The sequence below is a fragment of the Triturus cristatus genome, chromosome 7, assembly GCF_964204655.1.
Source record: "Triturus cristatus chromosome 7, aTriCri1.1, whole genome shotgun sequence".
Taxonomy (NCBI): domain Eukaryota; kingdom Metazoa; phylum Chordata; class Amphibia; order Caudata; family Salamandridae; genus Triturus; species Triturus cristatus.
In genome coordinates this window covers 1,676,988,815-1,677,009,662 of record NC_140590.1, presented here as the reverse complement: position 1 = coordinate 1,677,009,662, position 20,848 = coordinate 1,676,988,815, and the positions used below count along the sequence as shown (strand labels likewise).

The 20,848-nt window shown below is 42.7% G+C and overlaps 1 protein-coding gene across 1 annotated transcript in view; it reads left to right on the top strand.

Moving 5' to 3' along the window:
- CDH26 (cadherin 26) overlaps positions 1–16,550 on the top strand; it is a 379,962-nt gene extending 363,412 nt beyond the window's left edge. Inside the window, exon 18 of the mRNA XM_085619786.1 lies at positions 15,457–16,550. Coding sequence (XP_085475912.1) covers positions 15,457–15,645 — 189 coding nt within the window. The 3' untranslated portion in view covers positions 15,646–16,550. The remainder of the gene's footprint in view (positions 1–15,456) is intronic.
- The last annotated feature ends 4,298 nt before the right edge of the window (positions 16,551–20,848 follow it).

Genomic DNA, 20,848 nt, shown 5'->3' with positions numbered 1-20,848 from the left:
GGAAATCGCAGCTCCGAAGTTCATGTGGCGCGAAATGATGCCTGGAGCCTTTCCGTCGCACTACATCTCGGCGGAGCTCCCGAATGCGGCGGCCATTTCCCTCGGCGCCGTAGCCACGCCCCCCTAGGGATTCCTCTTTAAGCCACCTTGCGTTTAAATGACACATGGCCCCAATGCCTCGATTTGAGCCTTTAAGGAACTTCTCAAGCAGTGCATTGTGGGAGAGGCCTATTGGAAGGATGCAAGCACCAGTGGTAAGCAGCTTCATGGCATGATTAAATAGTCAATTGTGGAGCTACATTTGTGAGAGGTGAGAAATGTGTAAAACTCAGTTTGTCAGGGTGCCAAATGCACTACCCATTGTCTAAAGCCCAAAGAGGTGACACATCTATCCAGCACCTGAGTTCCACAGTCAGAGCTGCCAATGCGATGTCCAAGGATCTGTCAAGTAAAGGTTCAAAGTCGGCTTGTAAAATCAGCATACCCCATGGAACCTGGAGCAGCTCAGTAGATAGCTCCTACAACGTGCTGCTTTTTAATGTAGGTGGTGAGTAGACTTTGCCCAAAACCCATTGGCCCCCCTTCTACAAAGCTGCCAACAGCACAAAGCGGGCCCTGTCAGTGTAAGACTCTGTAATTACCAGTAGGAGGGACCTATGAATAACTGTTGCTAACCCTTCTCAACTCTCTATTGAAACTCTGGTGTAACCCCGTATCCTCTAGAATCTGTACTTGGTGCCCAGCAGTGAGTTTCCTGTAAAGAAAAAAGATTTTAGACACGAGTCTTTTAACATACCATTGCCCCCTCTAACTCCTATCTAGGAGACCATTGACATTCCATGTCAGCACCTTAATTTGGGTATCTGTGATGATATTCGTCCTAATTGCGCTGAGCTTGGTGTAAGTGTGTTAATAGCGTAGTGCTTCTGTGTGCCATAAGAAAGCATGTAATGTTGCAGGGATTCTGCTCATGCACAGAACTATGCGCCGGAAATCAGGACCTCAGTGAATTTCGGTGTACCAAAAACTCACCTCAGTACCCAGAACCCCTATCCGACTAGCATCAGTGTCTCATTCGTTCTCCGTATCATCACGAAGCTACCGATGATTAGACAACCCAGAACAAGCGACTTAGAGTACTCTCAGGAATGGTGTGAATCAGAAACACCTTTTCGTAATTATTCTCATATCAGTCCACAACAAGAGTAATCAGAGACACGGTAAAGTTCAAAATGTTTACTTTTAACTACGTGCCCAAAGGTGGCTAACATAAGTAGACAAACAACACTATCAGCATTGTTACAATACCATAGAAAATGAAGGAAGAAATCATATTACAAATGATAGTGGAAAACAACCACCCTCCCTTCACTAGTAAACTAGTTTTAGCAAACTAATAGAAGGTCTCTAGGCTTGAATGGGGAACCCCATACCGTAAATATCAGCTTAGGTGAATCACATCACAGGCTCAGCTCTGCTCTGTGTCTGGAAAAGGTTTTTATCCAAGTGTCTGAATCATGCATGCAAATGCAATATTAAAGGCACCCGAGTTTCAGAAGTTTGCAGCTGTGTGCGTGTTATGGCTAGAGCGTGGGCCGATCAACCTGAATTCAAAAGCATACATTGTTATTTGACCTTGACGGCTTCTGCACACAGTGTTCAGACTAAGGTCGCGGTGCACGTCTAGGGATGTGAACAACAGACCGTTCTCATGTGAAGAAAAAGCAAGCAAGCAGTTTCTCTTGTAATAACAGCTACCTGCAGTGTCGTGTGCAAAAGCAGTAAAGTGGCAAGATGGCGTTTTACATCTAAGGCGCGTATGCTAACATAGCAATGTGTGTACATGCAAATCCGTCTCCACTACACCCTCCCTTGATCAGACCACGAACAAAATAGGTAAGCAAAGTAGGAACGCAGAGATCAAGTTCGATTGAGACAGAACCAAGTTCACGTATTGCCAGTCCATATAATTGGTAGTGATAGTTTGAAAACGTGTTCGAAAAAGCAAAATAGTAAAACATCTCGCTGAGGCGTGACAGAGCCGAATGTGGAGTAAAAAGAAAAAATTAAAAAATCTGGGTTTGGACCTGCAGAAGAAGGACAACTTCAAGTTAATCCATCAACGTGTAGGCACAATAAGTAGCAACTGCCTCCAAGAGGAAGTCATTATAATGTTCTGTAAAAGATTCCGCCATCCAGTCAAGTAAAGTAAATGAACATACATGGTCTTCGATAACTGGAGCCTTTAGCACAATCAGAGGACAACTTGTGTGTTCTTCAAGATAACTTCTCGCCAAGAAGTCAAATGCTGCCGCATATATATCCCAATTCCCTAGGACTCCATGTGCCGCTCCACAGGCCATAATCCCGATGCCAGAACAGTCCAACTCATGAACCACTAAGGGACCCATTAGTCGATCATAATCCGTGGCAGGAGATGCCGTGTTCGACAGGCACAAATCCAGAGCCCATTCGAATGGACAATCTAGGCAATGGAAAACAGGTTGCATGCAAGTAAAGTAAGATAACCGGAAGGATAATCCATAGGTTACGCTTAAAGTGGCCAGTGGTAATGTTCCATAGAATTGAAGCATCCGGTTACGCAGTTGAAGCAGCCGGGGCAGGCTGTCATGTGATACATATCGTGCTGCCATTGCGCAGCAAGCAGACCAACAGGAACACACCAGCAGTGAGGGCGAGAATCAATGGTAGCCCGCCGAAGACGCTGGAAAAAATAGAATGAAAAAATGCCGGTATCACACCAAATATTGTTTGTAAGGAGGTCACGAGGCCAGAGCCCACAACTTTGAAAAAATGCACCAAGCCAGCTGTTGACGAGGCATTGAATATAGTATGAATCAGAGCACTGAAATGAAGGGGAAGATCAGTATTTAAAAGCGCATGCACCTCGGTGTGGGTGTTTGCCACGTGAAGGACGGATGTTTCACGGGAGTAAGTCAGAGCGACTTCTTTCTGAGACAATAGAGCCCTTATTCTGCTCATCTTGTTGAACTTTGCTTTCAAGGTTGGGATGGAAGGCCAGATGGATACATCTAGTCTCCCATGCGGGGGTGGGAAAAGGACATTTTTACAGCAGACTACGCATTGTGAGACAGTTTCAATGTAAGAAATCCCCACTAGCATCCCGCAGCATGCCTAATTATTTAAAAGTAAATAGCTACCGTTAGCCAATAATGTAAAAGTCGGTGTAATTGCTGGCACAGGATTTCCCTACAGAATGCAAGCTAAATTTGGTGCCTGAACGTTGCAGGCGCCATGCAATTGGATGTTCCTACAGACTACTGAGGGATCAGGTGTGGAAGTGCATTCCTCTCCTTTCAAATAAACTTTGTTACCCTCTCTCATGCACCTGTATGTAAATGGGAGTGACCAAACTTCATGCAGTAAAGCGGTACCCAGTGGTTCATATCTGCCTAGGGCATAATGTTTCATACATGAACTGAACTCAAACAATGGAAACGGCAAGGGGATTAAACCGTGGATAAGCCACACAGCTGAGTTTGATTCGGCCACAGAGAAAGGTAAAGGTTCCAACTTTTCAATATGCAATAATAAGTATGTTGCATCTTTCATGGACATGAACTGTTGTTTTGCAGTCAGATTAAACGGCAGGAATAAAGATGATGTATTCATGTAGTCCCAGGGAACTTTCCCAGCCTTCAATGTTTGCAAAGTCCATGCAAACTGCATTATAGAACGCAATTGATTTTGACCATGGTATAAAACAGACATATCATCCTGTACAATATACACAACAGATGAAACAATATTATCTAATGTGTAAATTCTGGAAGAAAGGGTGTTAATGCTATTATCGATGACAGCTAGCACTTTTTCCAAATTTGCTTGATCAATAGCTCTTAATCTGGAAGCAGCTTCAATTTGAGATAATTTCCAAACTTCGTTATAAACAGCATACACCCATCTTTTGGACCTGCCACCCACAGGACCTTTAACAAAATCATTCAAATCTACTTTGTCATTTAATTTTGATAAATGAAGTTTAACAGATGCCAAGGTGGAATGTTGCAGCCAGTTCTGACATAACCTCCTGACATAATAGGTAGTAACAGAATGGGAAGATTCAAATCGGGGATCCTCTCTAACCTGTGTATAGCCAGGGTATAGACCCAGAAAACAATGTTGACAGGAGTCTGAGCTCTTCTGCCATATTAACCACCCTTCAGGGTCTAGGTTGGAAATGTTGTAGGATGTATTAGTCATGAATGACTGCAACGCATCAAGGGACAGATCTGTGTGATTATTCCATTTTGGATAAGCACCCAGATAAGGAATAGAGGGGGAATTCATCTTTTTAGAAGTAGCCAATCCAAAACAGGTGGTTTGAAAAATGGTAGAATTCAAAAACAAAATGTGGTTTGGGATAAGGCAAGCACGATGCAGAGCTTCTGTACCTTGTACCTGCCTCGCTTTCGAACCCCAAACAGATTTAAGATCAATGGTATCTTTCCACAGCTCATAGCCCCCTATAGCCAATTCATCCATAAAGGACTTGGAATACAATAATTTAGTGTGGGTCAGTCTAGCTTTGGAAGCTGACTCAGCAGCCACTTTAAAATAAAAGGCTTCAGGTTCAGATACACTGAAACCAGTAAAATAAGTGAATTTGTTCACTAGAGTTTTGGAGCTGCCTTCAATGTCGGCTGGCCAATGTTTCCATTGCGTATAATTGACAAAGTTTCTGAATGTATTCGCTTTATGCAGGAAATGATTGCCATAGTGTTGGTAGCAAAACAACTCCCCATAATTAGCTGTGTCTAAATACAAATCTTCAGCATCAAAAGCAGCATAATATTTCAAATCAGAAAAAAGAGCCTCTACGGCCTGGACATCCCAATCATGAGAGCGGATGTTTTGTTTAACAACATCCCCCATAGAAACACAAAGTACATTGGGGACATTAATCACCTCTGTGGGACCATGAATTTGACAGCATCCCATACAACCCCATCCAACACAGGCCAGGCAGTAATATTCACAAAAGTCTGGTCCCTTTTCATGATGTGCGATGAGGAGTGGGGGGCCAAAGTTCCATCAATTAATCTAATTGTAGATCTTTCAGTGAGATAGTGTCTATTTACTAGACGAAAAAATACAACCACAATTCCAATGGAGATAAACAAAAAAATAGTTATGAGCTCCAGCCAAATGTAAGTCCAAGGGGGAATTAAAAAATGTATTTTAAACCAAGCAGCAAAAATAGAAATTTTCGATGGGGCATTGGAAGTTATAGAGTTAGTGTCAAATGAAAAACGAGACTGATCAACTGCACTTGAATGTAAACCAGGTAACGACACATCTGTGGGATAAGTATACTCAGTATCTTCAGACGGACCACCAGCCGGTGTATGCAATAAAGGATTAGTAACTGTATGCATCTCGATGGCAATATCAGGCCTGTTGGTAGTTGCTGGAGCCAAAACAGAATTTCTCAGCATTGCTGGACAAGAGACTGCTGGAGTCATACTAAGAAGAATCGGCCACTCGTTGTAGTTTGACATTGTCAATGGAGATGTACCTGTTATACTTGCGACCAGGAAGTGGAGGTAAAATAACTGTTCTTGTACCCTGCACGCCAAGCAGTGGTACTGGAGCACGATAAGAGGGGCCGAACTCCTTGTTCTCCACCTTCTCACAGACCAGGTCACCAACTTGAGGTAGCCAGCCAACTACCGGAATCTGAAGCGCAGCATCTGTTGTGGAGGGCAAGTGTTCCTTTGCAAGACTGTCTCTGGTCTCTTGTAGATTCTGTAATACAGCACAGTGATCATCTACCTCAAAGGGTGCGGCTGACGCTGCCATGTCTAGACCATCAAGGTCCGGGACAAACATCATTATGCCAAAGAGCATTTCGTATGGGGTCCGTCCACCCAGAGACCTTCTAGGGAGATTATTAAGTGCACGTTGAACGCTATACAGATGGCCAACCAGTTCCTGCCAGTACCTAAAACCCTAGCTGTCGGGGATTGCTTTAAGTCACGGTTAATTCGCTCCACAACACTATTGTCCTCAGGCCGGTATGGAGACGAAAATTTGACTTGGACCCCCAAAGATCTCATGGCTTCTTTGTACACCTTAGAGGTGAACGCAGGACCTTGGTCAGAATGAAGGGTACCACATGCAAAAATTCCCACAAAGACATGCAAATCCCTGATGACAGTTCGAGCATCAGCACTCTGTTGTTGCCAGACCCAAAGAAAACGTGTGCACGAATCCACTGCAACTAAGATGTACTTATACGCAGTATCAGAGGAGAAAGGACTGCAGTGATCCAAATAAACACACCCAAGTGGTTTATTAGATATGTACAACTGAGTTTGAGGTGGGCGCGCAGCAGATGAAAGTTTTATCTGCTGGCAGATGTCACAATTAAGAACATAAGCTCGAGTCTGTTTATACAATCCGTGCCACCAGTAACGTTGTTGTAAGAGAGAAACAGTTGCCGAAACGCCGGCATGGGCAGAAGCCATACCTTCGTGAGCTGCTGTTATCAAGGAAAGTCTGCAATCCACGTTGGGAATCAATCTGTCACCAACGTTGTTAATTCTCACATAGGGAACTTTATCAGGACTTAAATGATAAGAGTATTTAGAAGGGAAACCTCTAGGGTAATCACTTCCGTTCTCTGTTGCAGCAATAGCTGCCAAGATGTCATCATCAATCTTACTTTTGGATCTTGTAACTGCTGCTACTAGATATGTTGCCAGTGCTGTTTTCGCTGCTTCGTCAGCTAAGGTGTTCCCGACAGCGTGGACACCCACTCGCTGGGGCCCAAGAGTATGAATTACATTCACGAGCGGCAGACGTTGTTTAAGGTCTGCGACTCGAACCCAAAGCATTTTATGCTTGATTGTGCTACCTTTGGAATCACGATATTAATTTTGAGACCAAAAGAATAAATTGTCGTTGAAAGACTGAACCCAGTAAAAAGAGTCACTCACTATAAGAGTAGTAACTCGAGGATCAGCAAACTCCAGGGTAAGCACCAGAGCACGTAGCTCTGCCAACTGGGCGGTAGAATCACCCAATGTCTGCGTGCGCACAACATTAGATTTGAATTCACCATTAACAAAAGTACCAGCCACTATTGCGCAGGCCGCTGAATAAGCATGCTTAGATTCTGTCGCCGGTTGCGCTGAGCCATCAGTGTAAATGACACAATGGTAATCCTCAAGCGGGCGCAAGGACAGAGGAGCTGGATGAACAAATTCATACTGCAAGTACTCCTGAGTCTGCAATGAGGCATCAAAGATGTAAGTGACATCCGGCGATGTCAAAGAAGTGGCCCATTGTATCCAACGTGGATGCAAAGCTTTAGAATTAGGTACACTGGCTTTCATTACTGCCTCTAGGGCAGGATATGGTGTGACAACCAAAATGTGTTTCCCTTGCGACAGCGCTCTCTCCTTCAGAATCGCCATCTGCACTGCAGTCAAAACTTTTTCGACAGTGGAAAAACGTATTTCAGCTGATGTGTACAAGTGAGATTTGTAAGCAATGGGGACTGTGTCGCCCTCATTGAACGTTAAGTACGTGAAACCCACTGCGCCAGGCACAATTCTTATTACCAGGTTAGTGTGGTTATCACACGTCAGTAAGTATTTCGAAGCAAGAAGATCAGCCTGCAAAGATTGCAGGATAGCTGAATGTTCTGGCAGCCAGCTCGATTTGGAAAAAGTAGGTTGTACCAAGGCATATAGCAGCTTGATATGCTGGGCATAATCAGGAATGTAAGTACGTCCAAAATTCTGTAAAGTTCTGAGCCTGATCCTTCAGCACAGTGTGTACAAAAGATGGGAGGATTACCTCCTCCCCTCTAGGAGCGGCCAAAACGAAAGCCGGGGGCCATTCTGCCTCTGCTAACAGAATGTCTTTTGTAGAGGTCAGATTTTCCCAAAAATCCCTTTTATGGTACGTTGTATGTCACCTTCAATTAAAAGGACTATGTCATATAGTCTGTCAGAAGGAGCCACTCTAGTATCAGCAGTTTCTACAGTAATGAATGTGTCAGTTGCTGTCGCCTTCAGATATGGACGCAGTGCTTGTCGCACTACTGTAAACTCCGCTGCGCTGTCTAGCAGCGTTAGTGCCCATGTCAGGTTTTCCGAAGCTGTGTTCTCACTATCTGTGGCATACCTCGCTGTTAGTGCAGCAACTTTCTTCTTTTGAAACGGGGGTCGTTGGCATGCAAAATCGTCCTGCTTGCCTTTACCATCAGTCTGGCGGGGCTGCTCACGTCCTTGTTGGGCACCCCGACCCTTGCCACTTTCTCCTCCACCGGACTGTGAGACCGATGTTTCCTGTGAAGAACGAGGAGAACGTTGTTCAGGAACCTGAAATCTATCAGGAGACCTAATACTAGTGCGATCGTGCAAATCATATGTGCGTTCAGTAGTCAGGATGAGACCCCTGTTTCTGTTGCTGCTTCCCCTGTTTTTTAGCGTTCCAATTTTGTTTAGGAAAAGCTGGACGGTCGTCTTTAGAAGATGTCCCTGTCTTAGTTTGCGGTTGCGTAGTTGTTGTCTGAACAAAAGGCTTAACCCCTAAACTATTGCGGCCAATGGTCTTATAAGCCTCCACAATAATCCTTGGTAACTGCCGACAAGCCTCATTCCTAACTTGACCGCCGCATCCGGACCGTGTTGATCCTGAACAAGTTTGATCACGGAGGGCAGTACAGCCATAGACGGGGTGCCAAAGCACTTCGAGTAGACTGCTGCAAACACTTTACCCCATTAATCACAATCAGCTACCTCTGGGACAAAGTCTTTCTGCAAACTAATGGTGAGAATCCTGTGTTCTTCCACAGGAGTAGAATTCGGAAAAAAATGCTTCCAGCTGGTCAAATTTCTCAGCAAGCCAATAAGGAATGTTGTCCTTATTTGGGGGGCGCTAGCCCATTATCGAATTAACCGTTACGAGACTAATAGTAATCCCGGCTGGGCCAGCTGGTTGCGCCGCAACCCCAGGTGCCCCCACCTGGGCATTGCGTGAAACGTATTGCACTAAAGCCCTATGCAATGTAATTAGGGCAGTATGGAGTTGACGTAACTCATCCACCAGGGCTTGCAAATAACGTGGACGTGGTGTAAACCTTGCCAAGACTGGCCAAGTGGCCCCTGGAATGGACAAGGGGCCCAAACGAACCGGTGTAAGCATGTGGGGGAGGGCGCCATTGAACCAAATACGATGCTGCCAAGCAGAAATTGGAATTACCTGCGTCCTATATGGCGTGTAATTAGCCGGGACTGCCATAGGAGTGTATGAGTGAAACGTATTATCATCCGCATTCACCTCCGGCAAAGTAACCGAAGAGCAAAATAGCTCATAGGGATGCGATACATCGCCACTCACTACAAAGATAATAGACATACCATCGTCAGGCACCCCGAACTGCGTCAAATGACGCCGGAGAGGTGCGCGACTATGCGCTGCAATCGCCACTTCAGCCATAAGGACACACAGAAGAAAAACAATATATATAAACTGTAGCACAAAAAGGGTATAATATAAAATTAAACCTTTTTAATTGTCAAGCTTGAGAGAACCTATATATTAACTATTTAGGTAGGTTTAAACCGTCACTCCTGTCAACCGGAAACAAGAGTGAGGGTATTGTGGACTAATATAAGCACTACTAAGGCGTCTCAATCATAAGACCAAACGTTAGGTGTGCCATGTTGCAGGGATTCTGCTCATGCTCATGGAAAACTGTAGCCCACTCAGCAACCCTCTACCTTACACTTTCCACCTGAAAGTATCCGTCACCCAACCTTCAACAAATACCCCACGGAATAAACTAACTACTATAAAACAACTCTGAGGCGGTAAGTGGCCTGCTTCATAAGCATTGTAACTCCACCCATTCCTATGGGTCTTTAAAGGGAACTGCTCTCGAATCTGAGACAGAAGAGAATCGCCCCGCATCACTTGTTTCAGATGAATTAACTTCATCGCTTCACAGGTGATGCTACATGGCTCTGGGCTTGGTTCAAATACTTGACTTCGAGGGCCCCGGCAGGAGCGCTGGCATTTTATAGGGCTACCACTCATCCATTTGCATTCTGTGATCTGCTCTGTAGCGTCCGTCCAAGTCTCCTCTTGTCCAAGTAGGAAGCGTTCCTACACCCAAGCCCAAGCTTGATTAGGATGTTCAGAAATCATGGCCTTCCCTTGAAACAGAACTTTCAATTTGCCAGAGCAGAGCTGCATGTATTTGGAGTCCATTGCCCTCATTTTTTGCTTCACCTGTTCAAAGGATTTCCTCAGGGTATGCACTAACCACGCATAGTCTGGGAAGACAAAGATCTTGCATTTTTCATACTTGACTTTGCCCAGTCCTCCCACTGTCCAAACGATGATAACTCTACCTTGATAGTTTGAAAAACGGACTATAGTGGATCAGAGGAGAGCCCCAGGCAGCAGCCGCTGCATGAGTGAATGGTGTCCTTGCTCAATTAGGAAATCATGAATTCAGGACACCAGAATCTTCTCTGGATTGGGTCCATCAACACCCATATGGGAATCCTCAAAAGCGCAGGCCATTCCAGTAAGAGTGGCCCTCCGCATCTTCAATCCTGGCCGCCACTTCACAGTGGAAGTCTGGAACTTCTGGACTGTCTGTTGGAGCTCACCCACAGTGTCTCCCAGGGTCATTCTGCGATTTCCCGCCTCAGCAACATGGTCAATTGTGTTGGGAATGCCTTGAAATAGAAGTACTACATCAGCCCCCACTTCCCTAATTTTTGTTTCTAAGGTTCATCTGGAGGAATGGATCACCTGCAGTATGACCTTGGTGCTAGAGCAGTTGCTGAGCTGATAGTGATTGTCGGGTTTAGATCCTGATTCGGTTGCGTGCCTCCATCCTGCGAGAGGAGCTAGGCAAACTTGTTGACCGTGGACTACTTGGGAAGAGTCTTGTATTTCTCCATTGTAGAGCCCAGGTGCACCCCATGTTTCTCCCTCCCTATGGGGTGGGTGCAGCTATGAGTGGCAAAATCTATTAACTAGACCCACCTTACCTCCCAATTTAGAGCGACACTAGTAATCTGACACCAGCTGGATTTGACGTTGCCTCATCAGGCCATGGGGGCTGTCTTCTTTACAGGGTCCACTCAGGCAGGACCAAGGTCCGCCAACAAGGAGGGGAAGGAGGGGGACCCTAGGAGGGCCAGCTAATCTATACGTGTAGCCTTCTCAAAACGCAGTTTCACCAAACAAGAAAAGGTAAGACCGCCGCAGGAACAAAGTGTGCTCTGCACCTGAGTGCCTGCAGGTTCCCACAAGTTGGAGATATGGAGAGTTCTATCAAGGCTGTCATTTCAAGATGCTCCTCATGGCAGAGCATCCATCATTGTCTATCCAAGTACTTGTTCTTCCGGAGGCCTGCTATGCCGATATCACGGCAACACCCACTCTAACGTGATGGCAACACTCACTCTAAAGTGCAGTGTTGTATTAGGGATTTAGGATCATTATTATCATTAGGCTTCCAAGGGTGTGAGAAAAGCTAGTGAATAGCATTTGCCATCTTGCGCTGTCCCAACTCTACAATTTTTATGTGATTCAGAGGCCACAGTATCTGCCCGCTTTCTTACACAGGACTGTTGAGGGAATACACTTCGTGCTTGAATTGTCACCCAGGATTGTGTTAACTTTAGTGCTGTGCAAAGTTCATGTAATTTTCTTTGGCATAATTATGCGAAATGTAAGCAAAGATAGCCCATCTTTCTATGAGCAAATTGTAGACATGAACATGTGCCTAGTGAATGAGCACTCACATAGACTTCTCCCTTTCTATGCTTACTGTGCAAAATCTGCTTCTCCCACATGAGCATAGAATATATTGATCTCCTGCTGTTAGCACAGTGAGTAGCCATATTACAGATGAAGAAAGCACAAATCTGGGGACATCAATTGGTGTTGTCTTTGGGGGGGGGGGGGGGTGTGCATGCCAGCCAATCTTGTAAAGTGTGTTTCAAATTTATGGGGTAGCCATTGGTATTCTGGGTTGATGGATCGGTTGGAATCATTTACTAGCACATGCATCAAAAATGCCATTTGCGATTCCTTATTAGCAAAAAATAAGGATTCGCTAATAAGGAATTGCAAAAGCCTATGCATGTAGAAATCGCTTACAAAATAGCGATTTCTAAATATTTCTTAATTGCGAGTCGCAAATTGCGAGTCGCAATTAAGGAATACCTCCCCACTCATTCCTATGGGCCTGAGGAAGTTCTCAATTTGCGATTCTCAATTAGAGAATCACAAATTGAGAATGCAATTTCAAGGGTGCAAAACGACAACCTGCTGCACCCCTGAAATCGATCTGTGTACAAATGTTGCGCACACACATGTCCAAAGGACATGTGTGTGTGTAACCTACCACTTTGAAAAATGCAGTTTTGTGCATTTTTTAAAGTTTTTGCAAATTACCATGAAGTTCAACTTCATGGTAATTTGCGCCCCCTATCAGCGAAATCGCTAATTATTTTACTTTAATGCATTGCATTTAAGGAATCTCAATTCGCGATTCCTTAAATGCAATCGCAATTTGTGAACTCGCAATTAATTGCGAATTCTCAAATTGCGAGTGCCTTGACCCTTCATGCAACGCAAATGCTCTTTTTGCGGGTGCAAATGGCCGATTTTTGCGAATCGCACCGTTTGCGCTCGCAAAAATGGTTGATGCATGTGCCCCTTTGTGAATTATTGGGTGCTTTTTTGCCACTCACTGTATAATGAACGGAGCTAAAACAGTGCCTTGGTTCTGACTCCTGAAATACCCCTAAATGTAGAACACTCTATTTGTTTGGAGACAGGGATGATGAGCTCATTGTATTTTAAGGTGACATAGCCTTTAGTCTGTGCATTTCAACAGTTTTGCAGTCTTACATTTTAGGAGGTACCTGTGCCTATGGCTTCTAATAGTGGTGACATATCATTGTAAGTGGTACCTCGGCATTTGCAACATTGTTTGATAGGCTTAATGTGTCATTACTGTTGGATAGAGCGGTGCTAGCATAAAGATCCCACGTGTGGATGGTAATTGCTACATATAGCCAACTAAAACCCCAGAATTATCTGGGGGGGTCTGACCGGTCAAAATGCAAAGTTAAAGCTCTTAAGACTCCTGCTTTGCAACTTTCAATAACCTTCCAGCATGGAAAAGATTGAGCAATACAATGTCATGTTGCCTCTGCAATTATAACAGAGAAGACATTTGTCACATAGTTTGTAGCTGCCCAGCTTTAACAGTTGAACGTAGAAGACATGATTTCAATCGACATGCTATTCGTACACGCCGTCAAGCAGTGATAGCTGGTCTTCGGGGAGAAGATTTATGATTTACTAGAAGATTCTTAAAGGTTGTTGATATTGTAGTGGGTTAATACTGCTAAATGTGCACAGTAAAGGGTTTTTGTTTCAGACTACTTTATCAATTTAGGAAGAAACCCCCAGTAAGGAGAGATAATCATAGCAAGAGCTGTGCTGGCTCATTATTATGTGAGCACCTTGAACAATGTGAAAAAATAAGGGCTTAGTATCCGTAAATGTTTTAGATGATTTTACAAAAGGCACACTGCACTTTAAAGCCTTATACGATGGAAACCCACTTTATCTAATTCCGCCCCCCCCCCCCACAAAAAAAGAGACACCCAGCAGGCCATACCATAGTAATTGTTTTGGTCCCCCACTCTGGAAGGGATTACTCAAAGTGTGTAGTGTGATTAATAATTAATAGAGGGAATAGGGTACTCTAAGTATAGCGGATATAGTAGGTGGAATAAGTCTCTCTCAAATGCACTTTGGCAGAATGTTTTTAGGTGGTTATAAATGACAAATTAATTGTTTTAAATATGGGAATAACCCTTTATTTTTGAAGTTGTGCTTTTATAAAGTTTTTAATGTGTGATATTATGTATGAAATGTGCAAAAGGTGTTACATTGTAATTTTTTATTTACTGAACAATAAATTCTTCTTGGTTGGCTTAATGTGATCATCTGCCAGCTTCCTATGGCAAACTACTTGAGATCAACCTTGTTGATGCCTATCTCTAGATTAGTGTCCTTATTGTGTGCTTGATATACCAGGGCCTTTAGAAAGGATCCATTGAGGAATAAGGGTACATATTGGTAATCATTAATGACATATTTTGTTAGTGGAACACCTATACTGCAAAAGATGTATTCTTAAGACTTTTTTGGGCTGTTTTCCTGTATAAAAACAGTATCACCAACATTAGGGTGCAGCCACCCTTATCTAAAATTATTGGCTGTCTTAAATCACAAAAAACAAATTATTACAATGGTGTTATGTGACATATGATATCACATGACTAATTTGAATAATTAACACATTTGTAACTGAATTCTACCTTCTACTTATCCAATGGATTGGCAAAAAGTGTTTTAGGTTTAGGAAACAGACAACGTAGTTATTATTGATGGACAAACATGGAGTATTTCAAGAATACTGAGCTGCAGGAGAATATGTTTGAACTTCAGTCTGGCTCCTTGGAATATTTGAGCTAAAATAATAATAGGTTCTAGAATAGCAAAACAATTAGGTAAATTATGGTATCTTGAGAAGCAATGCTATATACTCCAGTAGACTTAGACTAGTGGGTTACATTTCATAAAGTGTCCTTTTGTTTGTGCTTGTTCAATGAAAGAACATTTGCTGAGTTCCAGCACACATGGTGTAATTGCATTCATAACCACTGAGAACCCCATCAGCATCCTAAGGTTAGTTAACCGGAGCAAATGCTGATTGCTTCTCCGCACTGCAGGCTTCTATGCACACAAGGTAATGTGAAAACTGCGCCCTTCAGCTTCCCACAGATTCTAAGGTACCAGTTGAATGTATAGTAATACAGGCTCATGGCCAGTCTCCTCCATTTCATATGATATTGTTTTTAATCACAGAAAGATCGCAAGTGATTTCTTCTGCCCCTGTTGCTAGAGTCATCCTTTTAACATCATGATCATCAAAATAATTTATTTTGAGACGTTTCCATACATTATTACACACATAATACAATACATAATACAAAATGCAGCATCTATCACCTAATTGTATCTAACTTTGGGCTTCACTCACTCTGTGCCTATTGGCTACACTGACAAAGGTATTTGAAGGAAGCCATACATACTTACATATTTCTTTTTACTTGAAAGTGAATACAGTTAGTGTTTTTTCATGGAACTTCTTTCAGATAAGCAAATATTTGAAGCTTCTAGAGTAATATATAAATGTTTTGAGCCCTTTCTTTTCCCTGAGGACCATCAAATATTGGTGAAGGTATCTAATTGTGCATCATTCGGCTTGAGCTCCAGTCCTGATACTGCGAGGTTTGGTCTGACTTTCATTGATTGCATTTATGTGACCTCCATTTTGCTTTCTCTCACCAGAGGCTATATGGACTACGAGACTACGAAGACGATCTGATCGCCTACAAGCCTCGCATTTATGCCTATGAAGGAGAACTGGAAAGAATTGAATCTGTCGACTCATTCACATTTCCGGATGACATGGACAGTAACTTCTTGGATCACTTAGGGCCCAAGTTTGCTGCTCTTGGGGATATCTGTTGGAAGTGAGCACAGTCTCCTGCATCACCCATGGGACAGCTGTGCTCTAGTTTGTACATTCAATGTGCACATAACAGAAAAACAGAACAAGAGCTATTTAGCGAGTCAACTTAAACATGTGCTGTCAAGCATGCTTACGTGTTTAGACTGTTGTATGTAACACTATGCAAAAAGCCGGTTCCTGGTATCGAGCCAAGCAAGCTCTTGTGTAAATATGTTTTGCAGGGATGGCACTCTCAGGTGATACATTATGCAGATTGGTTGTTTATTGATGGTATGAATGGCTGTCAAGTACTAGGGTAGTCCAGCAATTTAGCTGAGCATTCATTCCATACATGGGAATAATCATGTGGTTCTGTGATGACTAATGGTGCTATATGCCAAGTCCTTTCTGTCTCTCTGGGAAGAAGGGCTTATTTATTTTAATCACACTGCATACTTTTAAGGTTTAGGAAACCCCCTGAATTGCATTTTATTCTTTGCACTTTGAATTAAGGTGGTTCTCTCCTGTTATCAAGAAAAGCAACATCAATATTGCCTCAATTTTGTGGCCTATTGTTTCTATTCCATGTATTGGCATGAGGTGTAATTCTATAAAGGACATCTTCCTTTGAAGGCAATGGGATTCTTTTTCAAAGAAGTTTGAAGCTTAGGTACCGGGAAGGACACTCATGTTACATCTTCTACCTGGACATTTCTGGACTTGACGCCAACTGTGATTTTTTTTGCACGCACCATTTGGGCCACCGCTCTGTGAACAGAATTATGACTTTTTGGTACAGGTCTTGTTTATAAAATGTTAAAAAATGCTTCACATAAAAGGTATGTTTATACATTGGAAGCACGTACATTATGCTTTGTATTGTTTTTCTCTCTGCGCAATGACATTTTGTAATAAACACATTTTTCTGGAACTTGGAAATGTTCAGCATTGATGTATTGCACTTTTTGCGTTTATGGTGCTTTCATGCACATGATTTCACTGTCAGAAACCTACTATACAATGTGAATATATTTTGCACCTTTTTACATTATTTTGTATAAGAAATTCAATGTTCAGTTGTGACCAGCCTTTGCCATTAAAAATAGATGACATGAGTCTTCTGAAAACCTTTGAATATGCTGTTTTTTCACGTCCAAACCATACCCTGGGGAAAGTTGAAAAGACACAGACTGTCTCTTCTGGAGCTGCTGCTGCCTTCTTCAGCCACATCCTGTCTGCTCTACGCCCTGCACCAATTGTTGCTGCCATCTTAGTGATTGAATTCCTTCTCTGAGGCTGCTATTTTCTTAGAAGTGGGGACTGCACTTGTTTCTGATGTCAACATTTTGGGGAACTCTTTAGCAAATTATACCTAAATCCAATCGAGGGAATATGTCAACCCATCCTAACAATGCCTATGTCAGGGATTTCAAACACTTCATGACAAAATTACTCTTTTGGACATGGTGTGTTGAGAATGACAATTTTGATCAGTGGAACATACTCAGCCCGCAGTGATGTTGCGACACTTTAAAGGTTGCTCATCCATTCCACTACAATCCAACCATTCAGCATTAGTATTTCCAGAGAATTACAGCTGAAATCACATTGGTCATTTTGTTGTGATAGCCCAAATTCCCCACATCTCTGCCTCACAATTCACAAGGGTATTAGGACAAGTGCATATGGGATTCTTGGTCCTATACTCCACAAACAATACTTCCCCAAAATTGTTTTAAGGGTGTAAGGCCAGAGCTGCCCCATTGAGCTGGCCCTTCCCTGGTGACCAGTAGTTCAGGGGTTTCCATTAGGGAGAAGGGATCAGTGGTTATTGCTTTAAAAGATGCCTGGCTGAATGTGTTACACATGTCTCCTTCTACAGACTGTGAAAGATACATTTGCAGAAACCAACTAGAATTCTTACTCAATTCAATCCCCTAATTAACACCACAAAGATGGTTACCTTGGAATTAAAAAAAATCATACTTCAGATAAATTAGTCCATGGATTTAACATGCCCTTAATGTGGTAAAATATGACCTAATTTAGGTAGTTCCAATGTATGCATATGAGGGCAAAGTCAATATCAGACTTTCTTGAATAGCACAAATTTAAATGCAATCAATCCAACTGAACCAATTTACATACTTAGGTGCATATCTACAATGACGGCGATAAATAAAAGCAAAGCGCGCTTAGCGCTTTGTTATTTATCACCGTCTATCTCTGGAATTTCTCGCCCTGGTAATGCATTATTGACAACGCTTTACTCCAGGGCGCTACAAATTCCAGAGATAGTGGGGAAATCGCTGGTTTTCCAGCGATGTTCCCTGCAAAACTGCGATAACCTTGCTGATACAACCCACAGGGTCGTGTCAGCATAATCCACCCCAATGTTAGGCATAGGCAAGTCTGCTTTTTAGCAGACGTTAGTTTTTGGAGAAAACAGCGTTTTTCTCCAAAAACTAACGTGTGCTATAATGCTGGGGCAGCCTTGTAAATATCGCGATGTGAACATCAGCGATATTTACAAGGTTGTCCTGCCCAGTGACGCCCACTTTGCATCTCATTAGAGATGCAAAGGGAGGCGTTGAGTAAAAGGGTGCTAACATGCGCTAATGCATGTTAGCACCCTCTTGTTAATGGGGCGATAGTTTTATCTCCGCTTTTTTGGCTTTAAAAGACAAAAAAGCGGAGATAAAAAGCCCTTGTAAATATGCCCCTTAGTCATTATGCTGAAAATGTGCAACAAATCCCTGGTCTTATATTAGACACCCATCATAAATGCTGATGTTCACTCCAAATTGTAGGAGTAAGTTTGCGTAGGTAGATTTCTGATTTCTTTTTATTACATTTCTTTTAATAATGTTTGCCTGTGTGTTTAATATTCTGGGGGGCATGATATAATATAAACCACATTAATTATACTTGTAATACATCATTCTTTTACGCGTAATCTGTCACTCATTGTCCTCTCAGGTGTGCAATGATTCTATACACATTTCAGTGGCTGGTAAGAATGCCATGGGTGCCATTGCAAACAAGAAATTAGATCTTTCCCCACTGCTGGGCAATGAAAGTTTGCCATAGTTGGGGTGCAATGGGTCTTTCACTCCACTGGGCACTGGTGCTACTGTATCTGCTGCACTATTTATCACTACATCCTGTGTGACTCACAGTTTATTTTGTCTCTCAAACATTCTTCGTTAATCCATGTACACATTGCCTAATATGAACAAATATAATACACGCCTACAGGAGGGTTCTCAAAACATTTAGAATGTATGACCTGCGCACAACTTATTTTTGTATATTTCTCTGTAATCTAAAGATATTCCAAATTGGCCAGGACATTTTTCAGAAATGTTACACCATGTTATCCCCTTACAGGAGATGTGTATAAAGAAGAAGAATTATATTTTATGGCAAATGCATTCCTCAAATGGGTTTATTACATTTGGAAACTTGTTATCCTGAGGAGAGGGATCCCAGCGTGGCTCACACCAAGAAACAGGTAGCTTTGAGTAGACCACAAACAGGTCCTTCGAATCACAGGCTTTGATCTGGGTTGCTTGATTGACAACAATTAGAGGCAGTATCAAAAAGTGTGACAGTCTCAGCCATTGATGTATCCACCATGTTGGATCCGGTGTGGATCCATTACAATTCTGTAGACGCAAATGATGTACCATGGATTGACAGATGGGAGGGTCTTAGCCATAGTACATTCGCTAGCCAGAAGACCTGCCAAAAAACAGAACCTCACAAGCAGGGAATGTCAGCCGATATGGGGGTTTCATCTTTTATACTTATGAATCTGAATTATAGAAATATATTTTGAATATGAATTTGCGGAAAATGTCCAGAATTTCTGATTTAAATCTGATGTAATCTGTGGATCTTTAAGGGAGAAAACAAGACAACCCCATTAGGAGAAGTCATGTATCTTTCTCTTCTAATTGTGGGTTGGACAGAATCATGATATTGCTTTTTTCCACTTATACACCTGGCACTGGTCCTTATGCACTGTTCGTTGAGGTACTACTGAGTTCTAATGTTGTACATTGCTATGCTCTGAGTTTCTAGCCAAGAGCACCTCTCTGACTCAGAATTTGGCTGCTCTACCCCAGAGTACTAGAGGTGAACGACCCCATTTAACCTAACTAGGACGAGCAACTTCTTACTGCCTGGGACCTCCTGAATCAGATTCCTTAAATAAATAGAAAAGGGGTTTACATTATACAGTCTATGACAATGCAATAGGAAGGGGATATATATTGTAATGCCAATGACAAAACCAATGGCATGGGCTTTACATTACACCCCTGTGTTAAATATAATAGGAAGGTATTTTACATTGTAAATGCCATGATAAACACCACAGGATGAGGTTCACATTTAGATCTATGCGACAAACACAATAGTAAAGTGTTTACTACAATGGTCCATGTTTAGGTCTGGCAGAAATATATGCCAGGTGGTTTGGGAAGGAGAATTTATGTTCGTGTCAATGTATACTTTGAAGCTACCTCAAACATTTGATGGATCTCTCGAGGCAGAAACTACATGGCTATGTTTACATTCATGTTAAGGCCCTTCAAGCTAATTTGTTTATTTTTAAATGTAATGTCAAAGTCTGTAAGACTCTAATTTTTCATTATTAGTGACCTGACAAAGCCTGGAGGCCTAACTTTGCTGATTGTGAAACGCTTTACTTCTTGCAATAGACCCTTGTAGGTGCATTGATAGTTGATAGGGGTAGAGTCTGTTTGTGGGTACATTGTCACTTGTACCACACAGATAATGGGAGCAGACTAGATAGATGTAGCAGGTTAGTTGCCACTTGTGATATTTGTTTGAAGTATGTGATTTGCACCTTGCCCATTTAGGAGGAATTTCCATTTGCAACTCCAAAAGGATTTTTTTTTAAGGGCGACTTATCACCCCTAAGGGTATCCAGGCGCTAGGGGCCGTTGGGGAGATTAAGTGAACTATTGGCCAGAGTTAAATGATGCTGAGCTGAGCTTCTGCCGGGGATCAAACCGTGAGCCCCGCGCTCAGGAGTCAGCCGATCTGGCCGCTGCACCACACCTCTCTCGCCGCTTTGCCTCATTAACTTGAGATTAAGGTCCTAAACAGGATACTTGATCCCCAGTTTGAGAGATCGAGGTACAGAGGCTCAAGGACACCAAAGGAGAAAGACTCACACTGATGCAATTGGTACATAGT